At 43.0% G+C, this 27,034-nt stretch overlaps 2 protein-coding genes across 5 annotated transcripts in view; one reads left to right on the top strand and one right to left on the bottom strand.

Moving 5' to 3' along the window:
• On the top strand, positions 1-25,276 carry DLAT (dihydrolipoamide S-acetyltransferase). Of its 2 annotated transcripts, none has more exons than XM_029573585.1 (14): positions 1-300; positions 1,947-2,048; positions 3,542-3,666; positions 5,338-5,500; positions 6,105-6,231; positions 7,109-7,296; positions 9,658-9,796; positions 10,631-10,698; positions 11,016-11,114; positions 12,216-12,323; positions 15,243-15,361; positions 15,828-15,990; positions 16,779-16,915; positions 21,135-25,276. In XM_029573585.1, exons 1-14 carry the CDS (start codon positions 112-114, stop codon positions 21,262-21,264), a joined length of 1,857 nt encoding a protein of 618 aa, XP_029429445.1. In that variant the 5' UTR covers positions 1-111; the 3' UTR covers positions 21,265-25,276. The 2 variants fall into 2 exon arrangements, with proteins under 2 accessions (XP_029429445.1, XP_029429446.1); XM_029573586.1 differs by lacking the exon at positions 1-300 and adding an exon at positions 504-625.
• PIH1D2 (PIH1 domain containing 2) overlaps positions 24,055-27,034 on the bottom strand; it is a 33,171-nt gene continuing 30,191 nt past the window's right edge. For all 3 annotated transcript variants that reach the window (XM_029573589.1, XM_029573588.1, XM_029573587.1), the window contains one exon: positions 24,055-27,034. In XM_029573589.1, coding sequence (XP_029429449.1) covers positions 26,903-27,034 — 132 coding nt within the window. In that variant the 3' untranslated portion in view covers positions 24,055-26,902.

The following is a 27,034-nucleotide window of genomic DNA, read 5'->3' as shown; positions in this document are numbered from 1 at the left end:
CGCTGCCGTAAAGCGCAGTGAGCGCTGCCCGGAGGTCATTGTGGAAGGCGGAGAGAGCGAGCGGGCGGTGGCGGCTCTCCTAGGTTATACGGTGCCCCGCTCCGATTCACCATGCTCCGCTTAGCCCTGCGCTTGAGGCCTTGCGCTCGCTGCTTGGCCCCTAGGCCATGGGCCGCTGCGAGGCTCCGGCGCTGTCACGCCGGCCTCTCCCGTCTGCGGGCCAGCGGGGGCCCCCTGCTCCGTGGCAGCCTGCGACCTGGCCCCACCAGGAGATGGTATAGCCTGCCGCCCCATCAGAAGGTGAGAGTGGCCGCGTAGCGCCGGCTGCGGGGGATGTATGACCTGCAGAGCAGGGAGCAGGGGGGGAAGTTCCTGCTGCCCGAATACCCAACCTGGGAGCTTCAGGTCTGGGGAAGAGGAGAAAGGGCACAGTGTCAGCTCTGTTCCCTTCAGGATCATTTGGGAGAGGGGAGGGGGTGATAGGACTCTTTCTCTCTACACTAGATCAGTTTTGGGATAACTCTGCTTTCATAGGATGGAGGGACAACACACTTTCTGCCTGAAGGGATATCAGGACTCTCTCCCTGGAACAGCAGTGACAGGTGATAAGATGAGATGAAATGAGGTGAGATCTGTGGTCCTGTCATTGTAATTAATAGTATGATTACCATGTTAATCCACGTAAATACCTCAGTCAGGAAGGTCAACAAACAAATTGTAGAGGAGATCTTTTTATTGGACCAACTTAAATGGTTTCTGATTTAGAGCTGTGTGCCTGTCAGGGCAGAAAGAGTTAAAGATGACGTTGCTCAAATATATAAGTAGATTATAAATTGTATTCTTACCTTCCAACTTACCTTACAATTGTTGCACTTTATTTTACATAAATTCCCATTCTTAAGATATGGGACATCAATTGCTAAAGGGAATTTTGAGGTCCTAAGTGGGATGCTGCTTATTAAGATGGCACAGAGATACAGAAAAGAGTGATGCTAGGGAAGCATAGGGTATAAGATCTGTAGTGTATATGGGGTATATTATCTGTGGAAATGAAAGTTTTAACAATCAAATAAATATATCCTGATGTATTTTTTTAGGGATTTGGGACATTTCTCTACCAAGGTTTCCAAATCTTGGAGAGGTACGAGACTGAGATAGGAATATTGATGTGCCCATAGTTGCTACTGTTAAAGGGGTAAGGTAAATGCCTATTGCAGCATAACACTCTCCCTGGGGTAGGCAGTATTTGAATAGGACGTTGAACAATAAAGGAGATCATTTACTAAGCATCTTTTCCATAGACACAGAGGGGCAGATTTTAAAAGTTACGCGCGTGGAGTACATTTGTGCGTGCTACCTGGCGTGCACAAATGTACACTCGATCCCCAGGTCGCTGTGCCGGAGTCCTTGGCCACGACCCTGGACCGCCCCGGACCGCCCATTCAAAAAAGCCCCGGGACATACGCACGCCACCAGGCCTTTTGAAAATAGTCCCGGCGCATGTAACCCCCTGGATTTACGCGCGTAGGGCTTTGAAATTCTGCCCCAGAATGAGAGAAGACCTTTAGTGAATAGGTCCCATAGTTTCCTCCAAATATTGAAAGTTTCAATAAAAGTTTATTGTGATGTTTATACCTTAACTCTACAATGATGTGGCTACTTTTTTTTTTTTGGGTGAGGGCAGGTGACCATACTTCATTGGTCTCTGTTTTGTTCTCAGTATTTAAAAGTCCAAACGAGGGTCATTCATATAATAGATGATAGTGTTTTCCATTAATGATTTTCATTGACAGATTTTAGATTGTGTCTTACTGTAGATGTTTTCTTTAAGTATATGGTTGCATGGCAATTTTTGTATGTCCGTAGCTGTAGCTAGAGTGTGAGAAGGTGGGCAAGGTAATTGGAAATCTGTCAGTTTTCTGTTTTATAAATGGATATTCTTCCAGGTGCCTTTGCCAGCCCTTTCCCCCACAATGCAGATGGGAAGCATAGCTCGCTGGGAAAAGAAGGAAGGAGACAAAATTAGTGAAGGGGATCTGATAGCAGAGGTGAGTATGGAAAAGTAGAAAACTATTTTCTCCGCTTTATTTTTCAAGGTTTGCTGTGGTTGATGTGTGTTAACTATTAATTAAAAAGCAATATTAGTTAAAAAAAAAAAAAAGAGCTTCATTTATCTGGGATGTTTTTTAAATGATAAATTCTTGGATTTTGATACCATGTTATTGGATCTTGGATTTTTACCCAGATTTCTGATGCCACTTCTGCTAAAATAATTTAGTTTGTTGACCAGTTTACCCAGATTTTGGGTAGTATAGGGCAGTGGTCCCCAACCCTGTCCTGGGGGCCCACCAGCCAGTCGGGTTTTCAGGATATCCACAATGAATATGCATGAGAGAAAATTTGCATGCACTGCCTCCATAATATGCACATTTTCTCTCATGCATATTCATTGTGGATATCCTGAAAACCCGACTGGCTGGTGGGCCCCCAGGACAGGGTTGAGGACCACTGGTATAGGGGACAAATGTACACCATTGACATGAGAAAGTGGAGATCGGTGTATAAGAAAGCCCTTTATTGGAAATGGCCCGACTCGGGCCGAGTTTCACTCTTTGGTCGAGAGCTGCCTCAGGGGCAATGGGATTTCAGCAGGGCTTACTGCATGCCAGCGGGGCTGATGCTGTTGCCAGAGGATGTGGTTAGTGCAGTTAGTATAGCGGTGTTTAAAAAAACGATTGGATACGTTCTTGGAGGAGAAGTCCATTACCTGCTATTAAGTTGACTTAATAGCCACTGCTATTACTAGCAACAGTAACATGGAATAGACTTAGTTTTTGGGTACTTGCCAGGTTCTTATGGCCTGGATTGGCCACTGTTGGAAACAGGATGCTGGGCTTGATGGACCCTTGGTCTGACCCAGTATGGCATTTTCTTATGATCTTAAACCTCTCAGTTATGTTCTTATATTACTGCTTTATTTGTGAACTTTTCTTTTTCAAGTGGCTACAGTAGTTTGTCTGCAATGGATCATATTACTGCAGCATTGGATGGAAAAGTCTTATTCATAAATTTAACTTTGGAGTATAGTTAGCCAAAAACGCAGAACTTACTCCAAAGTTAAATTTATGAATAAGACTTTTCCATCCAATGCTGCAGTAATATGATCCATTGCAGACAAACTACTGTACAACCAAGGAATCACTTGAAAAAGAAAAGTTCACAAATAAAGGTCCACCATTGACATGAGGACACTGCCTGTCCATCATAATCTACATTTTAGTCCCAATTTTCATTTGGCTATGGTGGCTACCTTTATGTATACTAATTTCTTATTTTCTCCCAGAAAAAAAACTTTTTTTTTTTTTTTAGGGGCCCTCCTCGTGTTGTATATGTCAGCTTTTGTGCCTTTTCCAGGAGATTGTAAATCTTTGTTTTTAGACCTAGCTATGGGTCAAAGACCCACACAATCAAATACATGTTTAATATCCATCTATATACATTTTGTTTCTTACTGTAATGTGATTTTTTTTTTTATAAAAAGGTGGAGACAGACAAAGCAACTGTGGGGTTTGAGAATGTGGAGGAGTGCTATCTAGCCAAGATTCTGTATCCAGAAGGGACACGAGATATTCCGATTGGTTCCATTATATGTATCACAGTTGAGAAGTAAGCCTACGCTTTTGATATTTAGAACCATAAGTATATGGGGTCAAATGTATAAACGTTTGGGTTTGAACCTAAAAATGCAAGAATAATTTCCCAAATAGTTTTAAATAGAGAACCAAAATCGGTTACATCACCTTGGGAATTAAAAAAAAAATAAAATGCATTATATAGAAATAGTGGGATGTAGGAGCCTCCTAAGAACACACTAGTGAACACATGCTTATTCCCAAACGTGAACTGCTATAGAGAAGCTGAGGGTCTGGTAGCAATAAAGCAGCAGACAAAACTTGCAATTAGCAAGTTCCTTGTTTATCTTTTTTTTATATTTATTTATTTTAAATACATGATTCAGATTTTTGTAGTCTCTTTTATTTTGTGGCCCCTATGACTACAGGGCCAATTTATCAAAGACTCTTTCCTCTTTTGCGCCAACAGGGAAAATCTGTTGATAAATCAGGTTTGGTATGTCTAGGTGTCTCCTATCCCTATGATTCCTAGGGGCAATTTTCAAATTGCATTGGGACAAAGTCCTTGCATACTTTTTCTCCACAGGCCTTTCACCAATTTTCAAAGGGGAACACACTTATGTACTTACTCTTTGAAAATGTCTTTAGTGACAAAGTACACATGGCCACTTGCACCTGTTTTTTTTCTGTGGGTAGAATTTTGCTGGAAAAGTACAGGTGAAGATTTGAAAGTGCCATCTACATGTGTACTTCCATGAATGCCTCCTTGCAATGCAGCTAATGTGCAGGCTTTTAGTTACATTGAGGGATGGGAAAACCCTTTGAAAATTGCTCTCTTGATGTTTGATAAGAGAGAGGACATGTATGCAGGATATATTAGCATCAGCAACTTTGATTCTGTGGCTCAGAGGGGCTGCTGTTTTTATTTAATTTCATGAGGCTTTTGGATAAGTTGTATGGAGTTTTTGTTTGTTTTATGCTGTTTTTAAGATGTTTTTTGTGTGTATGATTATGTTAACCGCCCAGAACAGAGGTCTGGTAATTGGGCAGGTTAGATATTGCTGTAAATAAATAAAAGATAGATAGATATGCCAGTTGGTATCGGAAGAGACAAAACCAGCAAAAGCTCTATAACATTAATGCAACATTTTGCTTGGCTGTCTTTTGAGAGGTTGCAGCTATGATCATGACTACCGAGGGCTTCAAATGCTAAAGAATTTGCCAACAAAAATCTATTTTTGTAGTAATGCAACACCTTCCTTCGTATTCATTGTGCAGAAACGAAGAAGAAAAATTTCCCAGACTGTCCTACTATTGCCCCTTTTTTAGTGCACATAAAAAAAACAATTTACTTAATTAGTTCTGACCCTACTAAACTTGTGTCCAAGAAGTGTGCTTTCAGACTGCTCCCTGAACTGACTCTTGAGGGCCTCCTGCACTCTGGCTTGCTGTGTAGGGGAGGTGCATGTGAGAAAGTGGGACTGAGGAAAGATCGGTGAGGATAATACATTTTAGTACGGTTGGCTATCTGAAGTTCAGGCACATGACCAGCAAAGACTGTTACTAAGAATATGTGTTGGAAGTAGCATAGTGTTTGCCACATACTGTATGTGTGTGTGAACGCTTTAGATTTAGGCGACCTGTCCATAAAGATTTGAAATATGTTGCTCCGTGTCCTTTACCTCTCCTAACTTCTGTATTCTAGGCCTGAATTTGTTGATGCCTTTAAAGATTTTACCCTGGATTCAGCAGCAGCCTCTGCCCCTTCAGCAGCGCCCCCAGCAGCAGCTCCTCCTCCTCCTCCCAGCCCAGCAGCTCCTCAGCCTGCAGTTCAGGCTCCGGGTAGTACCTACCCGCCACATCTGAAGGTAGATGGTTTGTACACGGTCTGCTTCCTCTGAAGTGTAAAGCCAGGCTGATGCTAACATGAAAACCATATTGCGTTGAATGGAGGGTGAAGGGTAATTGTGGGATAAGAGTAGATGGCACTTACTGTATTTTCAGGGTTATAAAATATCATTTCTCAGCTTTTGAAAATCAAACACTGTTTAGTTGTCTGTCAAGAAGGACATGATGGTTTCCTTTTGGTTCATTATAACTGAAGGGATTTGATTTAGTTGGCACCATACTATTATCTCAGCCTTGATAATTCCCTCCCCCCCAACACATAGTTATGTCTTCCATGTTCCTGATAATCTAGGATGCTACTGTACCATGTTAATGCAGTGAAAGCGCAATTCTTTTAGGACTGGACTCCAGCCTTGCCAGTTCATGGCAGCTGTCCTGCACAGATAAGAAACAAGAGTTGAAAAATGCCAAGTAGGCTAATTGCATTGGCCCATTTTGATACTTTTCAGTGCATGTCTCTGGTAAGGGTACCCACAGATTGGCAAATATTTTGTCAGGCACTAGAATTTTATTCCTGACAGTATAGGAAATGGACTGTGAGGCTTTACTATCTTCTTTCTGTAGATTCTTCTTCCAGCTCTTTCCCCAACAATGACAATGGGGACTGTGCAGAGGTGGGAGAAGAAGGTTGGTGAGAAACTGAGTGAAGGAGACTTGCTGGCAGAGATTGAGACAGACAAAGCCACAATAGGTACGTCTAACCAGCTCTGGTGAGAGACTTGCTGGACAGCACCAGAAAAAAAAATGTTAGGGGCCAGATGAGTTCTGTACAGTCAGAAGTACTTTGAGGGCTATTTTTTATGAAATAAGAGATGTCAGCTCCTATTGGCAGGGTTACAGGACTGATATACTTACCAGTTCTCTGCCCTCACAGAAGGTGACATATCTTATGCCATGACTAGAATGGGGAAATGTGAATCAGTTGTTTACTGTTTCAGATAATAGAAAGACCAGAGAGCATTTCAAAATTATTCCCTTAATATCTTAGTCTAGCAAGTATAATCAACTGTTTTAAAAATGTGAAAAACGAATTTGTGATGGTCCGTGATGTAGTTTTCATTCACATATTTGGGGAAGAGAGTTGATGGTGCATTAAATATGTAACGTCCAAAAAATTCACCTTATCAAATCATAGACATCAAAAACACACATTTGAAATGTATATGACCATCATCTAGAGAACTATATTGTTCACATCCACATTTCAAGTGGACTTTATTATCAGTCTTTCTAAGACCCCCTTCGTTTTATAATCTGTTAACAAAATCATTATTTTTTAAGAAGCTAAGTAGCTGCCGATAATTCAGCCCACTCAAAATGTAGATGTGAGCAAGAATATATATGTCCCTAGATGATGGTCATATACATTTCAAATGTGTTTTTGTCTTTGATTTGATGAGATGATTTTTTTGGAAATTGCTGTCAGTTTTGGATTTTTTTCAAGTCAGCATTAAATATATGTAGCCTCTGTTTTAAGATTTGATATTTGAGTTTCTGGACCGAGTTTATTGGTTCATGGTCTTTACCAAGATTAGCTGTAGAGTGGAACAATATTTTATTTCCGTAAGGTTTTGAAGTGCAAGAGGAGGGGTACTTGGCCAAAATCCTTATCGCAGAAGGGACGAGAGATGTGCCTCTGGGGACGCCACTTTGTATTATTGTAGAGAAGGAGTCGGATATTCCCACCTTTGCTGACTACCAGGAGACTGCTGGTGTGGCCGATATCAAACCACAAGCACCTCCTCCCTCACCCCAAGTAAGAATATTGTGCGCTGCTCATATGCTTTATCCATGGTGGGTTTTTTGTTAATTTTCTCCTATTTTTTTGCAGCAGCTTTGCTGGGCTCCAAGGAAGGCCTAAAATTGCAGTGCCTCCTGCTCACTGCAAAGCTGAAACAGGAGAACTGATAATATCAAAGTGAAGAGTAAAATTTCACCAGGTTCACGTTAAAAGATCCTGGAAAGCTAAAATCAAGTTCCTTAAGCACACACATTCTTGAAACTGAGAAAGTGCTGAGCTGCAGGTCCTGGTGTCTCTTGGAATCTTTCTGCTCGGCCTTCTTGATTACTTATGGGCAAAGCAACCAGTGGTTTGGTGCACTCTTCTGTTTGACAAATCAATGGAAGTAACTGAGGGGCCCAAGAGACCTGCACCTATGGAACAGAACAATCTCAAGAGTTTAGATTGCCTTTTTTTTTTTTTAACCCAGTTGTTCCTGCTTAAATACTTTTCTTCCAGCTTAGTTAGAACCAGGGCTGAGATCTGGTGCCTTCATTTGCAATTACCCAGGAAAGTTTCCCTTATTTTAACAGGTCCACCCTCCCACTGTTCCTAATCCAGTCATTGAAGCAATGGTCCTGTGGCCGGGAGGCAAACACAAGGGCTCCTTCCAGAGCCCTGTATCATGGGCTCTAAATCCAGCCAACAATTGCCACCTTTAACAGTAACCATGGCTCCTTCCTCCACTCCTAGGGTTACGAATGGTGCCTATGCAGCATCCTCAGCCAACCTGGCATGAGGAAGGTCCAATCCAGGGACCCTGCGCATGGTAGTGTGCAGCACTGTCACTGAGCTACCAGGCTGGTCTAGATTACTTCTTGAACAGCTTTGTATTTTCTCTTTAAAGTTTTGCTGGATGCAGATTTTAAGACAGAGCTATTAAAACCTTACTTTTTTGTTCTGATCCTCTAAGCCTGCTGCTGCAGTAGTGCCTGCTCTGTAGATCACCTGCATAGCAGCATGTGCAGAACCTGCCTCAGCCAGACAATTGTGTAATACAGAGTACGTGCACTACTTTATTAGTAGGCAGTCCAAAGGCTTGGCCAGCATCTGCTGATTTATCTGAATGGTGCTCTGTATGTCTGCAGTTTGCTCAGTCATTAACTGGAACCGACTGTACTTGCCCTAGCAGTGGGATAGTTTTGTTTCTCTGAATGGTGGCTAAGTAAAATGTAACAGCCAACATGCTGCAAGAATAGAATTACTTTGGCAATTTACAGTCATACATGATAAATGCTGGTGATCTCTAAATGTGTTTCCCAGCCCCGTCCTGGAGGCACATGTAATCAGTCATGTTTTCAAAATAGCCAGAATGAATAGGCATGAGATAGATTTACATACAGTGGGTCACCAATGTATGTAAATATCTCATGGATATTAATTATATACCCTGGAAACCAGACCAGTTAGAAGTGCCTGCAGGACAGAGTTGGAAACTACTTCTCTAGCTGTACATAACCCATGATTGGCAACTGATCATCTGTTATATGTAGGGTCTATCTTATTTATTTATTTTTTTAATTTATAATACGTGTACAAATTCAGTTTATAGACCTGAATGGAGTAACCAGTTCTTGTTAGTCACTGCTCTCAGCCAACAGATTACTAACAATAGTGCGCCTAACAAAACGTTTTGTCTTGGCAGCTTAGTAAAGCAACAAGTGTAGATGACCCATGGTTGTTCTGTATTTGACACTTTGGCCTGCCCTTACAAGTACATTATTATCCGTGAACCTGTTAATGATTTAGAAGCAACATGCTTCCCAAACTTTCTGACCAGAATCTCCCCATGTTCTGTCGTCATGTGCTGATGAAATCTGTAATATTTTGCAAGGACTCCATGCTTTAGAAGATGGGGGCTGCGTTCATAATCTTGGCTCACATATGCATGCATTCCCTCCCTTTAGTAATAGACACCAACAGTGTCCTCAGAGAGCAACCTTCCCTCCAGGCTACCTGTTGGGGAAATTCTCACCTGAAGGTCTTCACTTCTTCCTGGGCTGCCGCCTAGCCTCTCTCCATCCCCTGCTCCTGAGACATTTCAGTGTCAGATGTATGTGTTCTTTAGGTTTGTGTCTGTGGGTTGGGCGATGGAGGGGCTCCAACGAACAGCTTCTGTGGGGGAATTTTGGGAGCTGAGCGAGTTTTACCTTGGTGTCTGGTTCACAAAACTTTGAAGAAAGTTTGCAACTAACCTGTTTTTATGAGAATTTTTTTTTTGTTGCCCTCTGTTATGCACGTATTTTCATCATCCAGGTGATATTTTTAAACATTGAGACTAAAGCTTTACAAGAGCAATAAACATTTGACACCTTTTTTTTTTTTTTTTTCCTGAAGGCTGCACCTTTACCACCTACTCCACAGCCTGCAGCCCCAGCACCTCCATCAGTTTCGGCCCCTAAGGGAAGAGTTTTTGCCAGCCCATTAGCAAAGAAATTGGCAGCAGAGAAGGATATTAACCTCACACAAGTGAAAGGTGAGCTACTTTTATTGACAAGATGTGGTGTTTCCCTTCTATAAAATGATTCCTACCTTAGCAGAAAAGTTAATTGATGAGAGAGAGTATACCTTTACATAAATGTTTTGGTCAGTTGCCACTATTCTTTCTCCCTCTGTAAAGATTTGGTTTTCTACTTCGTTATTAATTGGCTGATTCTATTTTGGATATAGGGATACCTCAAATAAATTGTAACTGGTTACAGTGAACACACACATCCTTGCTCTGGGGAGCTCTTCTGTGGCATTTTGGGAACAATTTTGAGAATGTCCATGGGGAAATTGTCTCCACAGGCCTGCAAGCCCATTTTCAAAGGGAAATCCTACTTGGAGTTTCCCTTTGAAAATAGGGCCAGCTGCAGAACAGGACTACCTTATCGCTGTATACATTTGCACTTGCTTCAAAGCAGATGTGAAAGTATGCATAGGGCTTTAAAAATGATACCCCCCTCCAGTATTCCTTTCCATTCTTCAGCCTTCCTCCGCCCTGTTTTATGGGTGGGTAAAAGTCAACAGCGTGCATTCAGCATATCTACATTTACCTGCACTGAAGGTGCTGCAATTTTTGACAGGGTTTTTACTATCTTTCTGTACAGCCTAATGCAGGCGCTGCTGGAGCTGTGCCTCACTTAACATGATGCAATAGACCCGGCAGATGGAAGAAGGGAAACAGCTTTAATGCACGGAGTGATTGGAGGGGAGGGGGATCTGGGTGACAAATCAGCGCTAGAGAGGTGTTGGGATCAGGAGGAGTACATGAAGAAAAATCCTATTTCTTGGGTTGATTTCCATAATTTTTTATTTTATTTTACAGGTACCGGGCCTGATGGTAGAATCACAAAGAAAGATATTGAGTCATTTGTGCCCCCAAAGGTTGCTCCCGTGAGTATAGATGAACTCTGTAAAGAAGACATTGTAGTGTGCATAACTTATGTAAAAAAAAAAGTATACAGCAAAATTAAAATCCACTGTAGCAAGTAAAACCAGCAACCCATCATCATCATCATCTTCTCCCTTCCTCTGACCACCAGGGTAGAGCCCCAGTTCCCCACACTCCTGCTTCCTCCCATCCTAAGGACTGAATGGAAGGCACTGCTGCTTGAAAACTAGGGAGATATTTGGCTTTTGGGGAAGAGGGGATTGCCAGCTACTGGTAACGAATGCAAGGCTAACCTTTCCTTACAATGTGTTGTACGCAGGTGCAGGTGACCGCAGCAGCTCCCACTACACCATCCCCAGCAGTGTCAGCCATTCCCACTGGTGTATTCACAGATATCCCAATCACCAATATCCGCAGGGTAAGCACGGACGGTGCACACCACACGTTTTCTAACACAAGCTTGCTCGAATAGCAGCTGCTCTTGGGAGAGTCTTATCTTTTATTAGTGTTCCATACAATCTGATTGTATCCTCTGTATTAATAGATTTTCTGTTGCTGCTTGACTTTTGTTCGAAGTTTTGATCAGCTTCTGCTTCAGAGCAAATTCCATTTTACACTATTTTGTCGTGTATGGACAAGTGCACACAGTTTTAAGTTAATACCTTTTAACCATGTTCAGGTTTAGAAATATATGCTTTCTAAAACCACTGAAAAATCTCATGATTTAAGTCATGAACCCCATCATTCCTCAAAAAACGTTACTAATGCATTGATAACGCATACGTTATGAAAAAGGGGCGTGTTTATGGAAAATTGTAAATTCCTGAACATGTCCAGACCAGTGGGTTATACATCCCCACCAGCAGATGGAGTCAGAGAAACAAAACTTTGAGGCACTGCTACCTAACCGAGAGTGCCACCTGCAGTCTCTCAGCAGAGCTTTACATAGGTATTATCGCATGGTTTGGTAAACTTACCGCACCATACGAGAATCCCTATTTTTCAGGTCCTGCGCTAAGGAAAGTCAGTGAGAGAACACCTTACCTCGACCTATCTGGTGGCCCTCCTATAGAGATAAGAGTACTTAACTTAGGTTCTCTCTCCTCTGCCCCCACCAAGCCCAGAAATGGCCAAAATGCAATTCCAAAAATTTATCACGATTGCATTATGGCCATTTCGGACATATCGCACAACTTAATGCCAGGGAAAAAGGTGTACTTATTTCTGGCGTTAAAACCATGCGATAGCATGCGTTATGCTATCACACGGTGCAATATAACTCCTCATTTAACTAAAACTTGCCCAAACTCCTCTCCTGATCCCACCCCCTCAAAAAATGTGCATTCGCACCGTGTGCTACTATACTTTTCGCATGCGTTATGGCGTTAATGCCATAATGCATTTTGATAAATGATCCTATAAGTGAGGTATTGCTTTAGCAATGTAGGTGTATTAATATGATTTATACTAATTTATGTACAATTCTCTTGAGTGAATTTGTCCTCACTTTTGCCTTAAGGTTATTGCTCAGCGGCTGATGCAGTCAAAACAGACAATACCTCACTATTATCTGTCTATCGACATAAACATGGGGAAGACCCTGCACCTTAGGAAAGAACTCAATGAGGTGAGACATCTTGGCCTTCATGGGAGGCGGAAGTGGGTTTTAACTTTCATTGTGAGGGTCAGTGTGTGTGAGAAGGCAGTGGGAAACCAAGGACATTTCGCCGTGCAGTTCTTGGCTAGCAGCGACAGCTGTGCAAAATATGGTGGCGTTTTTTAATAGAGCACCTCAATGGCCATCTCTGTATCTATCAAGGGAAAAGATAGCACTGTCAGAACTTTGAGGCACAAGGAGTTAGTTTACATAAGAGAATGCTTTGTAAAGTAAAACAAGCCAAGGAAATTTCCTTTCCCTGTACGTACCCGGATCAGTCCAGACTTCTGGGTTTTGCCTCCCCACCAGCAGATGGAGACACAGACGTTTTGACCGACTCTGTTCTATACCCTCAGCCACCTACAGTCCGTCAGCAGATGGTGGAGGTGCAAAGCCTACAGTTTGTGAAGAAAATTAGGGATTAGTTAAAAAAAAAAAAAAAAAAAAAAGAGAACAGGTTTAGGAAGTTAGCTGACTAACCTATAGCCCTTTAAAAAAAAAAAAAAGAAGAGGAAGCAACAATGAGCCTTTGAGCAGGTCCTGAGGGGACCATCTTCCCTGGTAGTTGAGGCATCTGGAGTTCGGGGTCGAGGGCCCTTCTCGCTGCTCCTACTTCCAGAGCTCGGGATGATACCGGGGAGCCCGGATCACTCACCCCAGGAGCTGCAGGACCTGCGCAGAGCTTCTGTCAGGTTTGACTGGTGTTGAAACGTGCCCACAGGAACTCCAACACCTGAGTAGGGATAAGATGACTCTTTGACAGATTCACTACCCAACCCAGGGATCTTAACTGCTGCAGTACCAACGCCACCGCTTGACTGCAAAGAACCTCTGACTTTGCTCGAATAAGCCAGTCATCCAGATATGGGTGAACTAGAATGCCCTTCTTCCTGAGAACCGCTGCCATCATGACCATCACCTTGATGAAGGTCCTCTGAGCAGTTGCCAACCCGAACGGAGGGGTGCAAAACTGAAAATGTGTCCCGAGGATCATGACCCTCAGGAACCTCTGATGATCTGGCCGGATCACTATTTGCAGGTATACCTGTGTCAAATCTAGGGAAGCCAAGAACTCTCCTTGGCGCATCACTGAAATGACTGAGCGCAGGGAGTCCATCTGAAAACGAGGAACTTTGAGAGCCACGATTTTTATTCTTTTGGGACCACAAAACAAATGGAATACCTTCCCGTTCCCCGCTCCTCGACGGGGACAATGGCTCCCAGCATTGGTAAGCGATTGATGGTTTCTTGTACCACCGGCCTTTTGATTGCGGAAGTGCAAGGAGAGACCATGAACAAGTCCCTTAGCAGGCAAGCAAATTCTAAAGCATAACCTTGTCTTATTACACTTAAGACCCGCTGGTCCATCATGATCCTGGCCCACTCCTTGTAAAAAAAAAAAAAAAAAAAAGTCAACCGACCCCCCCCCCCCCCCCCCCCCCTACAGCTGGCACTGAGGAGTGGACTGGCCTCGCTTCATTGGACGGACTTGGCTCCACCAGCACCGTGGCCAGAACCATCTCTGTTCAGCTTTCTACCTCGAAAGGACTGGTTCCAGAAGTGCTGCCTCCACTCCCTGACCACTGATTTCTTCATCAATTTATGGAAGAGGAAGGCTTTTGCTGGACTTCTTAAGCCATCCATGACTGGATCCAACTCTTCTTGATCAGATTCCTCTCGTGGAACCTTTTATCCCTAGCTCTTTAAGGACATAGGGGATCATGGGCCATAGCTCTTCCATGTGGAAAAGACGAACAACCTTCGGATTGTCCCCTTCAACAGTTGGGGCTTGGTCCTGCCTCTCTTCCGGACCCTGTCCTTCCGGAGAAGAATCCGCCTCTGGAGGATCCTTCACTGGAGGCTCCCCATCCTCCGAGGCCTCGTCCGCAGCATCTGATCGTGCAGACCTACCAAGGACTTGCCGAATCCTAGTCACATCACTTGCCTGCGACAACCTGGACCTCTCCCTAGGCTGCGGGCCCAGCGATCCTTCTTGCCTGGAAAAATGCCGGCCCGCAGCTTTCAGGATTCTCCCCTAGGAGGGTCCTTATCCTCCCCCCGACAGCGTCCCCTGAGTTCCCCGGTCCTCCATGGGGCTCAGATCAGCCGGGGACAGTGGCGGAGGGAGATCCCTCTCCCTCCCTCCAGGCTCTTGCAGCCTCCCCGAGCCGCTCTCTCCCCCATAGAGGCAGCGGGAACACATGCCAGCACGGGACAGACGCGTGCGTGTATCACCGCACGCGGAGCACCTACTGCCGCGCGGCATGATTCCTGTCTGCTCAGCCGCGCACACCGACAGCCACTCGGAGGACTCCAAAGAAGTGACACGAGAGCCGCCGTAGCCGTGCTCCTGCAAGGCTGCCTTTCTTCTTTTTAAAACTTTAAAGTTAAAAAAAGTCACTTCCCTTGAAGATGGGCAGCAGGCTTCACAAGTCCTCTTGGGGGAGAGGGAACTGGGCCCCAGCAGTGAAAGGACCGAGCCAAATAAGGGTCCCCAACCCCCTGCTCAGCACCAGAAGGGATGGTCCCTCCCAACCTTCTGGGAGGAAATCCTCTCTTCTTTTCTTTCCCTTTTTTTTTTTTTAAACTAATTTTCCAGACTGTAGGTTTTGCACCTCCACCATCTGCTGGAGACGGAGAATTGCTGAGGGACTGCAGGTGGCACACCAGGTTACATGGCAGTGTCAGCAAAACTTTCTCTGTCTGCACCTGCTGGAAGGGAGGCAAAATCCAGGAGTTTGGGCTGATCGGGGTACGTACGGGGAATATGAAGCATTACCACTCCAAAGGAGGTTTCCCTTCCAGGGACTAGAATCAGTGAGGAAAGAAACCGCAGGTAGAAAACCAAACGTGTCCTCCTGATGGTGGCCCGCCTCTCTTTTCTAATAGGAAGTGAAATCTGAGAACATTAAGCTGTCTGTCAATGACTTCATCATTAAGGCTTCTGCTCTGGCGTGTGTGAAAGTGCCCGAAGCCAATTCTTCCTGGATGGACACAGTCATTAGACAGTAAGTTTGTGGCTGGAAGTTAAATGCAAACCTTGCAGCTGCTTATGAAGTGACTTAAGTTTTGAAGTATGGACTTGATAAGGTGACCCTCTGACTGCTCATAGAATCTAATTGAGAGAACTCATTAATCCAAAACCATTTTGGGCCATGCCATTCTTTCCTTTGGGGGTGGCTAAATCTGCCAGTCGCATTGTTCAGCTCACATGTCCCCTCTGTAAGGTAGACAAGCGCAGACCAACAAGGTTTCAGTTTAGCCTTGCAGATTAGAGAAACATCTCTATGGGGTGGTTTAGGTGCTGTGGGTGGACCAGATGGACCCTTGGAGGTCCCTTCCAGTCCTGTCATGCTTTGATTTTGTGCTTAAGGGTCTTGCTGAACAGAATCCCTTAGCAGGTGTAGCATGCTGCATGTTTCCAGTTTCTGCCTGAAGCGATGCAGATTTCTGTCCCTGTGCTCTTTCCTGCAGGAATCATGTGGTGGATGTCAGTGTTGCAGTGAGCACTCCTGTTGGTCTCATAACGCCCATTGTGTTCAATGCGCACATCAAGGGACTAGCCTCAATTAGCAAAGATGTCTCTATTTTGGCAGCCAAAGCGCGTGACGGAAAATTGCAGCCTCATGAGTTCCAGGTAAGAAACCCAACATTCAGGCCTTGTCTGTGTGCTGCAGGAGTTTCCCCTGATAAAATCTAACAGATGAAGTGTTTTTTGTTTTGTTTTTTGGTGGTTTTTTTTTTTTTTTGTTTTTTGTTTTTATTATTAGTTTTTAAGGCAGATTACATAATAAACAAACGGTCCGGGAGAGCTGAGCTCTCCAGACAGATGAAGTTTAATATAAATATATTTCTTCTATTTTCAGATTCGCTATTGGAGACATTAAATTGTACAATTAGTGTAAAAATATGTAGTTTGAAGCTCGGGTTTCTAGGGTGAAACTGTAAGGAAGAGATTGTGTGTTGACCATTATTAGCCATGTAGACTTAGGAAAGCCACTGCTTATCCCTGGTTATTAGTAAGAAGGATTAGATCTGTTCTTTGGGACTGCCGGATATTTGTCATCTGGATTGGCCACTGTCGGAGACAGAATGCTGGGGCTTCATAGACCTTTGGTCTGACTCAGTAGGGCAGTTCTTTTGTTCTTATGAATTTGGTCGGAACACCATAATGTTTCATGTGGCATGACAAAATACACGATTTTCAGCTCTACCAAAAAAAAATACATGTCTTAAGGATTTTTCATCCAGGAACTTGACCAAATTCTTTTTGAACTCCGCTATGCTTGTTAATCTGGCAGTGATCAGCATGCATTTTGCTCACAAGAAATAAAGTTAAATAGTTTATCTACGAGCATGATTGTTATACAGAGTGAGCTCTGTAGTGAAGGCTCATGTTTTCATTAGCTTTTTTGTTCTCCCTAGGGAGGTACATTCACTGTCTCTAACTTGGGAATGTTTGGGGTTAAGAACTTCTCTGCCATAATTAATCCTCCCCAAGCCTGTATCTTGGCTGTTGGTAGTTCGGAGAACAGGCTGGTCCCAGCAGATAATGAAAAGGGGTAAGTAGCACATTGTTATAGGGAAGTATAGATTGGGTGACCCTGACTCCAGCCTACCATTTCTGCACTGATCTATTTAGGAATGGGGTGGATGCTGAACCAGAGTGTGCAGCTTCTAGGGAGGGAGGTGCATTCAGTCTGTTGCTTTCCAGCACCTTCTAGCAGCTTTTTTAGAGCACAGCAGCCTTGAAGGGATGGTGCATCAATAGAGCCCAGTAAGACCTCAGTAGCTCTAGCTAAGACAGAAGAGTAGAAAAGGAGAAAATTCCTATATATGAAGCCTCAAACCTCCACTGTGTAATGTCTTCAGTCCTACAGTTCTGAGTCTGTCTTCATTCATCAGGGTCCTACCATGATAGATAAGCCACAGTACAGAGCAGGATCTGTTTTTATGGGAGTTAAGGGAAACCCTTGGGGGCATTGGACATAGGATGATCAGGAACCTGGGTCTTACTAGACCAGTCCAATTGCTGGGTTTTCTCTCTTACCAGCAGACGGAGACAGAAAATGAAAGTTTTACTGGAAACAGCCTTATAAGAAGAACTGTGCCACCTGCAGCCTCTCAGTATTTCTCTGTCTCTAACACAAGATAGAGATGCTAAACCTGCAATGTGATGTTGGTGGATGAAATCCTAGAGGGATGGTGTTTTGGGGTTTTTGGTTACACCCCCCTCCCCCCCCCCCCCCGAGTGAAGAAAAGGGCAAGTGGGGGAGGGGGGTTTCTTCCCTACAAGCAGATGGAGACAGAAGAAAGGCTTTACTGTGCTATTGGTACACAAGATACTGTGCCACCTACAATCTCTCAGTGTAATCTGTAACCAAGCTAAGGTCAAATATGAACCCCCTTATATATGAGCAGGGTAAAAGGAAAGCTATTGGTAAACCCAGCAATCCAACTGGGGTCAATGAGAGGTGGGCTCAGTGTTCCATCTTAGTCAGATAGTGGAACTTCCAGCCTTTATGGATTTAGATTTCTTTATGCTTCATGTGAGGGAGATTAGGCTCTTAGATGTAAGGCGTGCACATTATTGAGGTATTTAAAGGACATTAATGGATTTCCATAGATCAGATCACTTCTTTGTACTGTGGAGTGGGCCAAAGAAGGGGAAGTAAGGCATCTAGGCTACGATTGTGTAGTGGCTGAAGGAAGCTGTCAGGTCCAGAGGATTTAAGGATGCACTCAAACATTCTCAAGCAACCTCGTGGACTGAGTTACAACACGTGTCTCCGCAGGAAATTTTCAGGCAAAAGAAAAGGCACCATGTGAAAAGATACCCTCAAATCCGAAATCTACCCTCAAATCCGAAATCCTAGAGCTCTGAAATTCTCTTGACTGAACAAATAGCCACCAGGAAACCCACTAAGAGTCAAGTCCTTTAGCGATGCCCTCTTTACTGGTTCAAACGGTGTCTCACACAAACCTAAGGACTAAATTCAGATTGTAAGACGGACAAACCTTCCACAAGTTCTTAGTTTCTGGAAGAAACAATATGACATCCGGATGTGCGGACAGAGAATACCCTGGCATCTTATCCCGGAGACAACCCAGTGCCACTACCTGGACTCAGAATTAAAGGCCAGTCCCTTGATCAGACCTTCCTGTAGAAAAGCCAAAATATGCGACACCATAGCCTGAACAGCCTGCACTCTGTTAACAGCACACCAAGACTCAAAGGTCCTCCAAATTCACACATACACCAAGGATGTAGAAGGTCACTAGCCTGCAATAAAGTAATAACTGCTTCGGAATATCCCATCTGTCGTCTCCTCTCAAAAGTCAAACGACGAGACAAAAATAAGCTGCCTGATCCAAAAATATTGGGTCCTGGTGGAGAAGATTCAATAGATGTCCAAACTTCAGCGGCCCGTCTATGGCCATGTTGTTCAGATCTGTGAACCCTGGTTCATGTGGCCACTATGGAGCTATCAGAATTACATCGTCTGGCTGTTTCTCTGTTCTCTGTAATACCTTGCCCACCAGAGGGCATGGAGGGTTGAAATAAAGAAGAATTCCTCGAGGCCACGGAAGAACCAGAGCATCGATTCCTTCTGCATAGTGTTCTCTTTGGCAACTGTAAAACCGTGATGCTTTGGTGTTCTCTTTGGTTGCCATTAAGTCCAATTAGGGATACCCCATCTTCTGTGAATGAGACGCATTGGTGCCTCCAATAGCTCCCACTCCCCGGGGTCCAACTTCCTCTGGCTGAGAAAGTCCGCCTGGACAATGTCCACCCCAGAGATGTGACACTCCACCAGCTGCTCCAGGTGCTGTTCCGCCCAGAGTATCAAATCCCATGCATCTCAAACCCCCGCCTGACTCTTAGTTCTGCCCTAACAGTTGATGTAGGCCACCGTCGTTGCATAGTCCAATAGAACCCATACTGGACAGTTGCGTAACTGTGGCAGAAAGGCAAGTGATGTGAAATCACCGCTCTGTCTCTAACCAGGTGATAGACCATGAGGCTTCCCATTTCGACCACTGCCCCTGCATAGACTGATCCTGATACACTGCCCCCCCCCCCCATCCTGAGAGGCTGGCATTGGTGTTGACTAATACCCAATTTGGAACCTCCAGTTCCACACCACGCTCAAGATTGGTGCAAGCCACCATGAAGGACTGTTCTGCCTTCCCCTACCAACAGGAGAAGAAGATGACAGCGGATTCTAGGGAGAGCCCTCTGAAGAAGCCGCATATGTACAAACGCCCAATGCACTAGTTCCAATGTAGATGCCATAGAGCCCAGGACCTGTAAATAGTACCAGACCCTGAGTACTGAAAACCCTAAAAGATGCCAAATCTGACTCTACAATTCCAGCACTCTCTTCCATGAGAAATACTCTCTCCGCCAGCATGTCAAACTGAGCTTCCAGATACACAAGAGTCTGAGAGGGGACCACCTGACTCTTTGCTAGATTCAACACCTATCCTAGAGATTCTAAGAGCATCAGTACCTTCTGTACTTACTGTCGACAAGAGGTCCTCTGTTTTTGCACGAATGAGCCAGTTGTTCAGATACGGGTACACCAGCACATCCTTCCTTCACAACATAGCTATCACCACCACCCTCACCATGGTGAAAGTATGGGGAGCTGTTGTCAAACTGAAGGGAAGGGCTTGAAACTGGAAATGTTCCCCTAGGATTATAAATCTCAAGAATCTCTTGTGCTCTGGTCTGATGGTTCTATGCAGATACGCCTCTGTCAAGTTGAAAGATGCCAAGAACTCTCCTTTGCATACCACCACAATCACTGACTTTAGAATCTCTGCAGAATCGAGGGAACCTTGAGAGCCACATTTACTTCCTTCAAATCCAAAATTGGCTGAACCGGTCCTTCCTTCTTGGAACCATGAAATAGATGGAATATCTTTCTGTTCTTTGCTCCTTCCGAGGAACAGGGACTATAGCTCCTAGCTTTCGTAAGTGGTCCACTGATCTACTTTAAAGGGAAAGTTACAGAGTTGGGATTTTGAGGACAAATCCGCCGCCCAGTTCCACAACCTGGGTCCCGGGAGCTAAGGCAATAACGCCGGGGGGGAAGGTACCTCACACACCCCCCCGAGCTACAGGAGGAGACTCCCGACTCCTTACCTCAGATTCAGCAGTGCCTTGTGAGCTGAGCCTGCTCTTTTTTTTTTTTTTAACAAACGATCTGGTTTTTTTTTTTTTTTTTTTTAATAAGCTCACAAAGCAGAGAATTGAGGGAGCAGCCTCAGAGGTGAGCAGCCAGGAGCCCCTGGCCTTCAACCACCGAACTGGAGCGGGCGAGACCCTAGTCAGGGGTGTCCAACCCCCCCCCCCCCCCCAGGACACCCGGCTTCCAATGAGGGATAGCCCACAAAGGTGCCTAACACCTCAGGAAGCTGACTGAAGAAATGGAAAATAAGAGAGAAATTTCTATCTCCCGAAACTAAACTGATAAACTAAGACTGCAGGAGTGCACCACTACCATCTACTGGAATCAGAGAAATACTGAGGGACTGCAGGTGGCACTCTCGTATATGTAGCAGTGCCCAAAGTTTTGATCTCTGACTCCATCTGCTGGTAGGGATACACAACCCACTGGTCTAGACTGATCTGGGTATGTTCAGGAAAGACAAATTATTATAAAGGCCATAATAAAACAAACAATCTCCCCTCCCCTCCCCCTTTTTTTTTAAACACTTCTGAACTGACCAGTCTGGTTAATGAATATCCTGCTTTCTGTTGTCCTCCCACAGCTTTGATGTCGCCACTGTGATGTCTGTGACCTTGAGCTGTGACCATCGCGTGGTGGATGGATCGGTTGGTGCTCAGTGGCTGGTGGAGTTCAAAACGCTCCTAGAGAAACCAACCAATATGCTGCTATAACTTCATCTAAGCAGAAAAACTCCTACCTAGGTCATTGTTTTGTTGTGAACAAGATATTTATATATTTCAGTGTCTAAAGACTCCAGCAAGTGCTCCTTTTTTTATTTAAAAGATCAAAAGGGACATTAACTAGTTTATTTTGTATTATCTGATCTGTACAGATAAAGGGTTTATAATAAGCATTACTGTTATAGGAGTGAATAACAAAAAACTGTATTTTTTACAGTTAGTAAATAAATTTAACTTCCAGTGGAACACAAAAGACAGTTCCATTGAGTTTTCAAATTATGCAAAGATGATATACAGTATGAATTTGAAATTTAATAGTTTGAAAAGCTTATTTAGGAGGTACAGGAAATACTAAATTGAATGCAGCCCAGCCAATTGGAAATGTCTTAATAATACGCTCTTCAGAGAAGAGTCTGCTCTGCCCGTCAAAATGCAGTTGTTATCTGTAGAGTAACTTCTACTTAATATGGCATTTATCTGAGTATGTGGATTTCTGATTGGCCAGTCCAATCTCTTTAAATATCAAAACATAGAGCCTGATTTAATAAGCTTCCTCCTTCCCCCAACCCCCACTACCATCACAGACATAGAAGGGGGAGGAAGGCTCAGTGAATTGGATCCTAAATGTTCTGGTTGGATTGATAATTTGCTGCTCTGAATTTAAATGTCTGTTTTTCACTTCAATATTGACTTTTTTTTTTTTATTGTTATATGGTGGAACCCCTGATATTGGAAATTTTGTGCTGTAGTGAATTTAAAAACTAAAAATAAGTCCCAGTTTCAAGTGTTTCAGAGGAATTGCCATTCTGCCAAAATAAACTGGTGCTCACCAGTTCACATGACTTGAATTAAGAATTTTCATCTGCTTCTCACAATCTAATATATGAAAAAGGACAGTAATTCTTAATATCGTGAGAGGGCAATTTTCAAAAGCCAATTTACCCAAGTAAAAAAAGCCTTTTGAAAATTGCCCAACCTGTGTGTTAATAAAGGTACCACAGTGTGCCCACTTATACCTGCATTCTCGTGTTCCTGGAGTGGGGTTAGGTCAGAGGAGGCAACACTATGCATAATTTGCATTTTAAAAACTATGCATGTTTTGGACGAAAAGTAGGTGCAAATCTCTGCTGGTACTTTTTTTCCTTGGGCAGTTTTCAAAGGAAAGGTATGTGCAAGCTTTCCCTTTGAAAATAAATGTAAGATGCCTGCACAGTTTTAAAAATTACTCCTAAAATGGCTAAGTACAAGCTTTATTCTGTGCATTGTGTCTGAAACAAATTAATGTGGAAACTATCTCCAGGTTATAGTTAACATTTTATTTCATTGATTTATGTAACAGCAGGGGATGCTTTTAGCTTATCAGAACATTCTGGTTTATTGATTATAATTCTTAATTTCATCCATTTTGACAGTAAGAAAACTAAATTGGGGATTTTGATACTAGTCCTTGAGAGCTGCAGACAGGGCTTATTTTTGTCAGAGGAACCAATATAGGTGAATTAACTCATTTCTTGGACCAAGCGTTTGCAGATCTATCAGAGGAATATATATTGAGAACATCCTGATCACCACCAGGTCTGTTTGTGGCCTTAGATATTATAACCACCTTTTACAGACAGTCTAAAGGGCACCAGCAGATTAAAAAGTAATAATAAATTCAATTTTTTTCATGTTTTATTATTCTGCTGTGAAGTCTTTACTGATTTACCTATCATTCCCCCCCCCAAAACGTGAGAGCAAACAGCCAGTTACAAACCCAACTCTGCCTCTCGTTTCCCTGGCCCCGATATTCAGCCAGCAGATAGCTGGATAAGTAGGACTTATCCAGCTATCTCGTGGCCGCTGAATATCCGTTTGCAATCAGTGGCTATTAGATAAGCCAGGTAAGACCCGGATATCTTTTAACCAGAGAACTTTGTGGGAGGGCAGTGGGCGGACTGGATAACTTATCCGATTAAGTAGCAGTATTGAGACTTAGCCAGATAGGTTGTCAGTCTTAGATTAGACCTGCAATTGAATAGTATCATATCATAGTATCCTTGCTTTTGGAACATTGGGTGGGGGCTTCCTTCTGGGAATAGGGGAGGGGTGGGGGGAAGGAATCTGGGAGGGTATGAAATGATGACACAGTGACGCATCCTTTTGTGTTGCTTATTTTATTGCTGTTTTGCTGTTACTTGCTGTGTCAATAAAAATGTTCATGTCAAAAAAAAGACCTGCAATTGAGCAGGTTTACACTTAGACGGATACAACTTATTCGGCTACGTAGCTGTACTGCTGAATATGTTATAACCAGATGTTATATTCAGCTTAGTTACCCGGATAGGCTTTGAATATCTATCCCCCTGTTGGTGCAACCTAGACCTCCATCTGTTTGGGTGTCTAGTTGGCTCAAGCATACAAGCATTCAAATCTGTAACCCCTGCCAGCATATTGCTGGGTTGAATATGAAAACTGTATTATAGGTATTAAAAAAAAATCTGAATACAATTATGATTTACATTGCACTTCAAAATCAATGCAGATACATCTTGAATAAATTAAAATTATGAAAACCTAAGATTGAAGGGCCTTTATAATACCTAGTGTAAGTCTGTAGGCCAGTGCTGAAATCATGGAGATTCAGTCCTAAGTTTGACTTCTCATGGGAGACCAAGCTAGCATCTACAAAGTGCTGTGCAATAAATCACTTTGGATTGTTAGGTCGGCAAGTCTGAAATGGCTTTATTCATTTGGTCCAGTAGCTTCCTCGTGCTCACTTGTAACTTGCCTTTGTTGGCCTTTTTTTTTTTTTTTTTTTTTTTTTGCATTCACCCAGGGCTTTCCCCTCTATTTATAGAGCCTCTTTCCACTTAGGCATCACAGGGACTGTCATCAGCCAGGGGCCACAAATTGCAGCTTCCTCTGCTAATGTGGCCCCTAAGTCTGGCCTCTAGGTGTCGCCATTGAGTGGTGGCTGAAACTCCCTCCACCACCTCCTTAGGGCGCTGTGCGGCTGCTTCCCCAGTCCTGGCTGGCCTGAGATCCAAACCCAGACCTCCTCCATGACAGGGCCCATTCTTACACAATGTTGCTTATTTAGCTATAAGGTAATTATAATTGTTACAATTACTCTCACAGCCTTGGGAACAGAAAGCCAACTTGTTTATATTTATTACTTACATGTGCTTTTTTGTTGGCAGCAATGGCATTTATAAATTCAAATGATAAATCCATTCTAATGGTGGAAATAGCCTCATTCTCAGAACTGTGGTAATGTCAAACTTCAAACATAATCTTGCAGAAAAGGTTAGCTGAGCAAAGTTTCATATCCATGGGTAAGTTGATTGTGAGATGGGATAAGTAACCACCCTAAAATAAGTATTCCTGGTGAATATTACACTTCTGAACTCGTACAGGGACCAGTGAGGTGCTATTTCCAGAGTTCAGTACTGAACTTTCAGCAGTGAGCCGAGGAAGGGGCGCAGCTCCAAAGCATTTCTTTATAAAGCACTTTGTAACTGGCAGCTTTTCACACCTGCATGCAAATGCCAACTTCATTGACTTGCCCACTGGTTGTAGAGTTCACTCTGTCTTTCTACACACTGCAGTGTAATTGATTAGTAACCTTTCCTGGCACCAGACACATGGCGTTTCAACTGGGGGTAAACAAAATTTTCTCTTAATTATATAGAATTTTCAGCAGCACTGGACCTTGTAATGGCTGTGTATATATGTTAACCTGTAAAATGCTTCCAATTGTTTGAGAAGCAAGTTAAAAACTCTTTTTTTTTTTTTTTGCTTGAATGTCAAGGTGAATGTAAGGATACATAAAGTAACACAAGCTTAAACATGAATTTAAAAAGAAGGCTCACAGGTTACTTCTAATAAGTGGTCAAGGTGAAAAAAAATCTGTGATTTGTTACTTTGTACCCTGTTCTGCTAAAGTTACATTTTGCTCCAAGAATTTATGCTATGGACTTCATTAAATATACTGTACTTCTGGAGGCCAGATGTTTCCTGATTATGTATGACTTATTTTTAGTCTTTAATGTTGCAGTGGTGGCTCTTATGTGTATGGGGTGGGATGTAAATGTAGAGTACTTATATTTTTTAAAACCTAAAATTCATCATGATAAGGAGTCCCAGTACAGCTAATAAAATATCTGGAACTGGAAAAAACCCTTATTTATAATAACCGTGATTTCTTTTGTGTTGAGAGGAAGAAAACTATCTGGCCGCTGTACACATTTGCCTGAATAAATTAAATCCCATTGAATTGCACCTGTTGTGTCCAGTCACGTTTGACAAAACGCAACAAGTTGTATGCAAAATAATTGGGCATTTTAGATTTTTAAATAGCGTAAATGCTGCTTCCTCCTTTCCTAATGAAGCATTCTAGCTTGGCATAGTCCATGAGTCCCTTTTCACTTGTGGTTATACATTATGGTTGAAAACAGTCCCTTGGAAAATAACTCATTGCATTATTACAAATTCTGAAGTATAAATTAAGCACCCAGCACGTGCTGAAGAGGGTCCAGAGCAGAGGTAACAAAACTGCGGTTTGTAGGAGGTCACCATGTGGCATGCAGCAGCAAAAGCCGGCCATCCCTTACACCTGCAAGGGTGCCCTGCCCCTCTGCTCACTGCTCCATCCACCCCACCACCACTACTGCCTACACCCTCACTGGCCCTCTAGGCTAGGGCCAGGCTCAGCCTATTCATTTGCCCACTCTGACTGCTCGGCCTGATAGGGAATAGCTTTGCCCAATTTCTGTACATGTTTACTTTTGGCTCTAAGTGATAGCCGTGTACTGTATTTTGGTATATGGGGCTGCCCCTTCCTTTTCCTTTGTGATCTGTTTTATATGGGGGGAGGAAGAATCATTGTACCATTTGCATTTCAAAGAGAAACTAAACTTTTCTGCGACAGTGGAGGAAAACTATGAAAAACAATTTGTCCAGAATTATGTATTTTAATTAGATATTAGGATTTAACTATTTGACCCTATAGCAGAACTGTTGCATAACCCACCCCTCAGTGACTAGTCAGTCTGATTTTAATATACTCTTAACAAGAACTGTTTTACAAAATATTTTTTAATTATACTTTAAAAATAAACTAGAATCTGAGCAGTTTTGTGTATGATCTGGCTCACATCAATGGAAAAATGCAATATATATATATACATATTTACTTTTTTATTTATTTATTTATTTATTTTTTAAGGAAAAGTCAGTCAGAAACAGGAAGGTGGGTGTTTGCTAATACCACTACTGATACTTAAAGAAATTTCCACTAATAAAATCAAAACATCTTACATTTTAACAGTTCAAAAAAATACTTGGTGACTACTGAAGCAGAATTGCCTATTTTCAGAGAATGTGAAAAGAACTTGGTCAGCTGGCCTAACGTCTAAAAAAAATTTCTAAGCCACAGCCATGGCTGAGTATCTCATGCTGCAAACAAAAGTGGCAGGAGGGAGTTCACTAATTTGGTTGTAATGAAGTTGCTGCACCTGAAATAAAAATGTGAAACTGAACATTCTTGAGGTACTGATCTAACCCTTATTGACACCTATTTTATTAAGTGATTGAATCCTTTTGGAGCCAGAGCTACAAAACTAGCCTTTTCTGAGAATACCACCTCTCAGACTGGCATTGTGATAAACAGCACACGTGTCCCTTTGTTAAACTTTGCTTTAACAGCATCCTCATTAATAGTTTCTGGCAGATCCAGCTGGAGTCTGTACTTTGCAGTGACCTCAATCATTACATCATC

Source organism: Rhinatrema bivittatum, chromosome 12 (assembly GCF_901001135.1).
Source record: "Rhinatrema bivittatum chromosome 12, aRhiBiv1.1, whole genome shotgun sequence".
Classification (NCBI taxonomy): Eukaryota; Metazoa; Chordata; class Amphibia; order Gymnophiona; family Rhinatrematidae; genus Rhinatrema; species Rhinatrema bivittatum.
The sequence above is the reverse complement of the archived record's forward strand: the minus strand, read 5'-3'. Positions and strand labels throughout refer to the sequence as shown.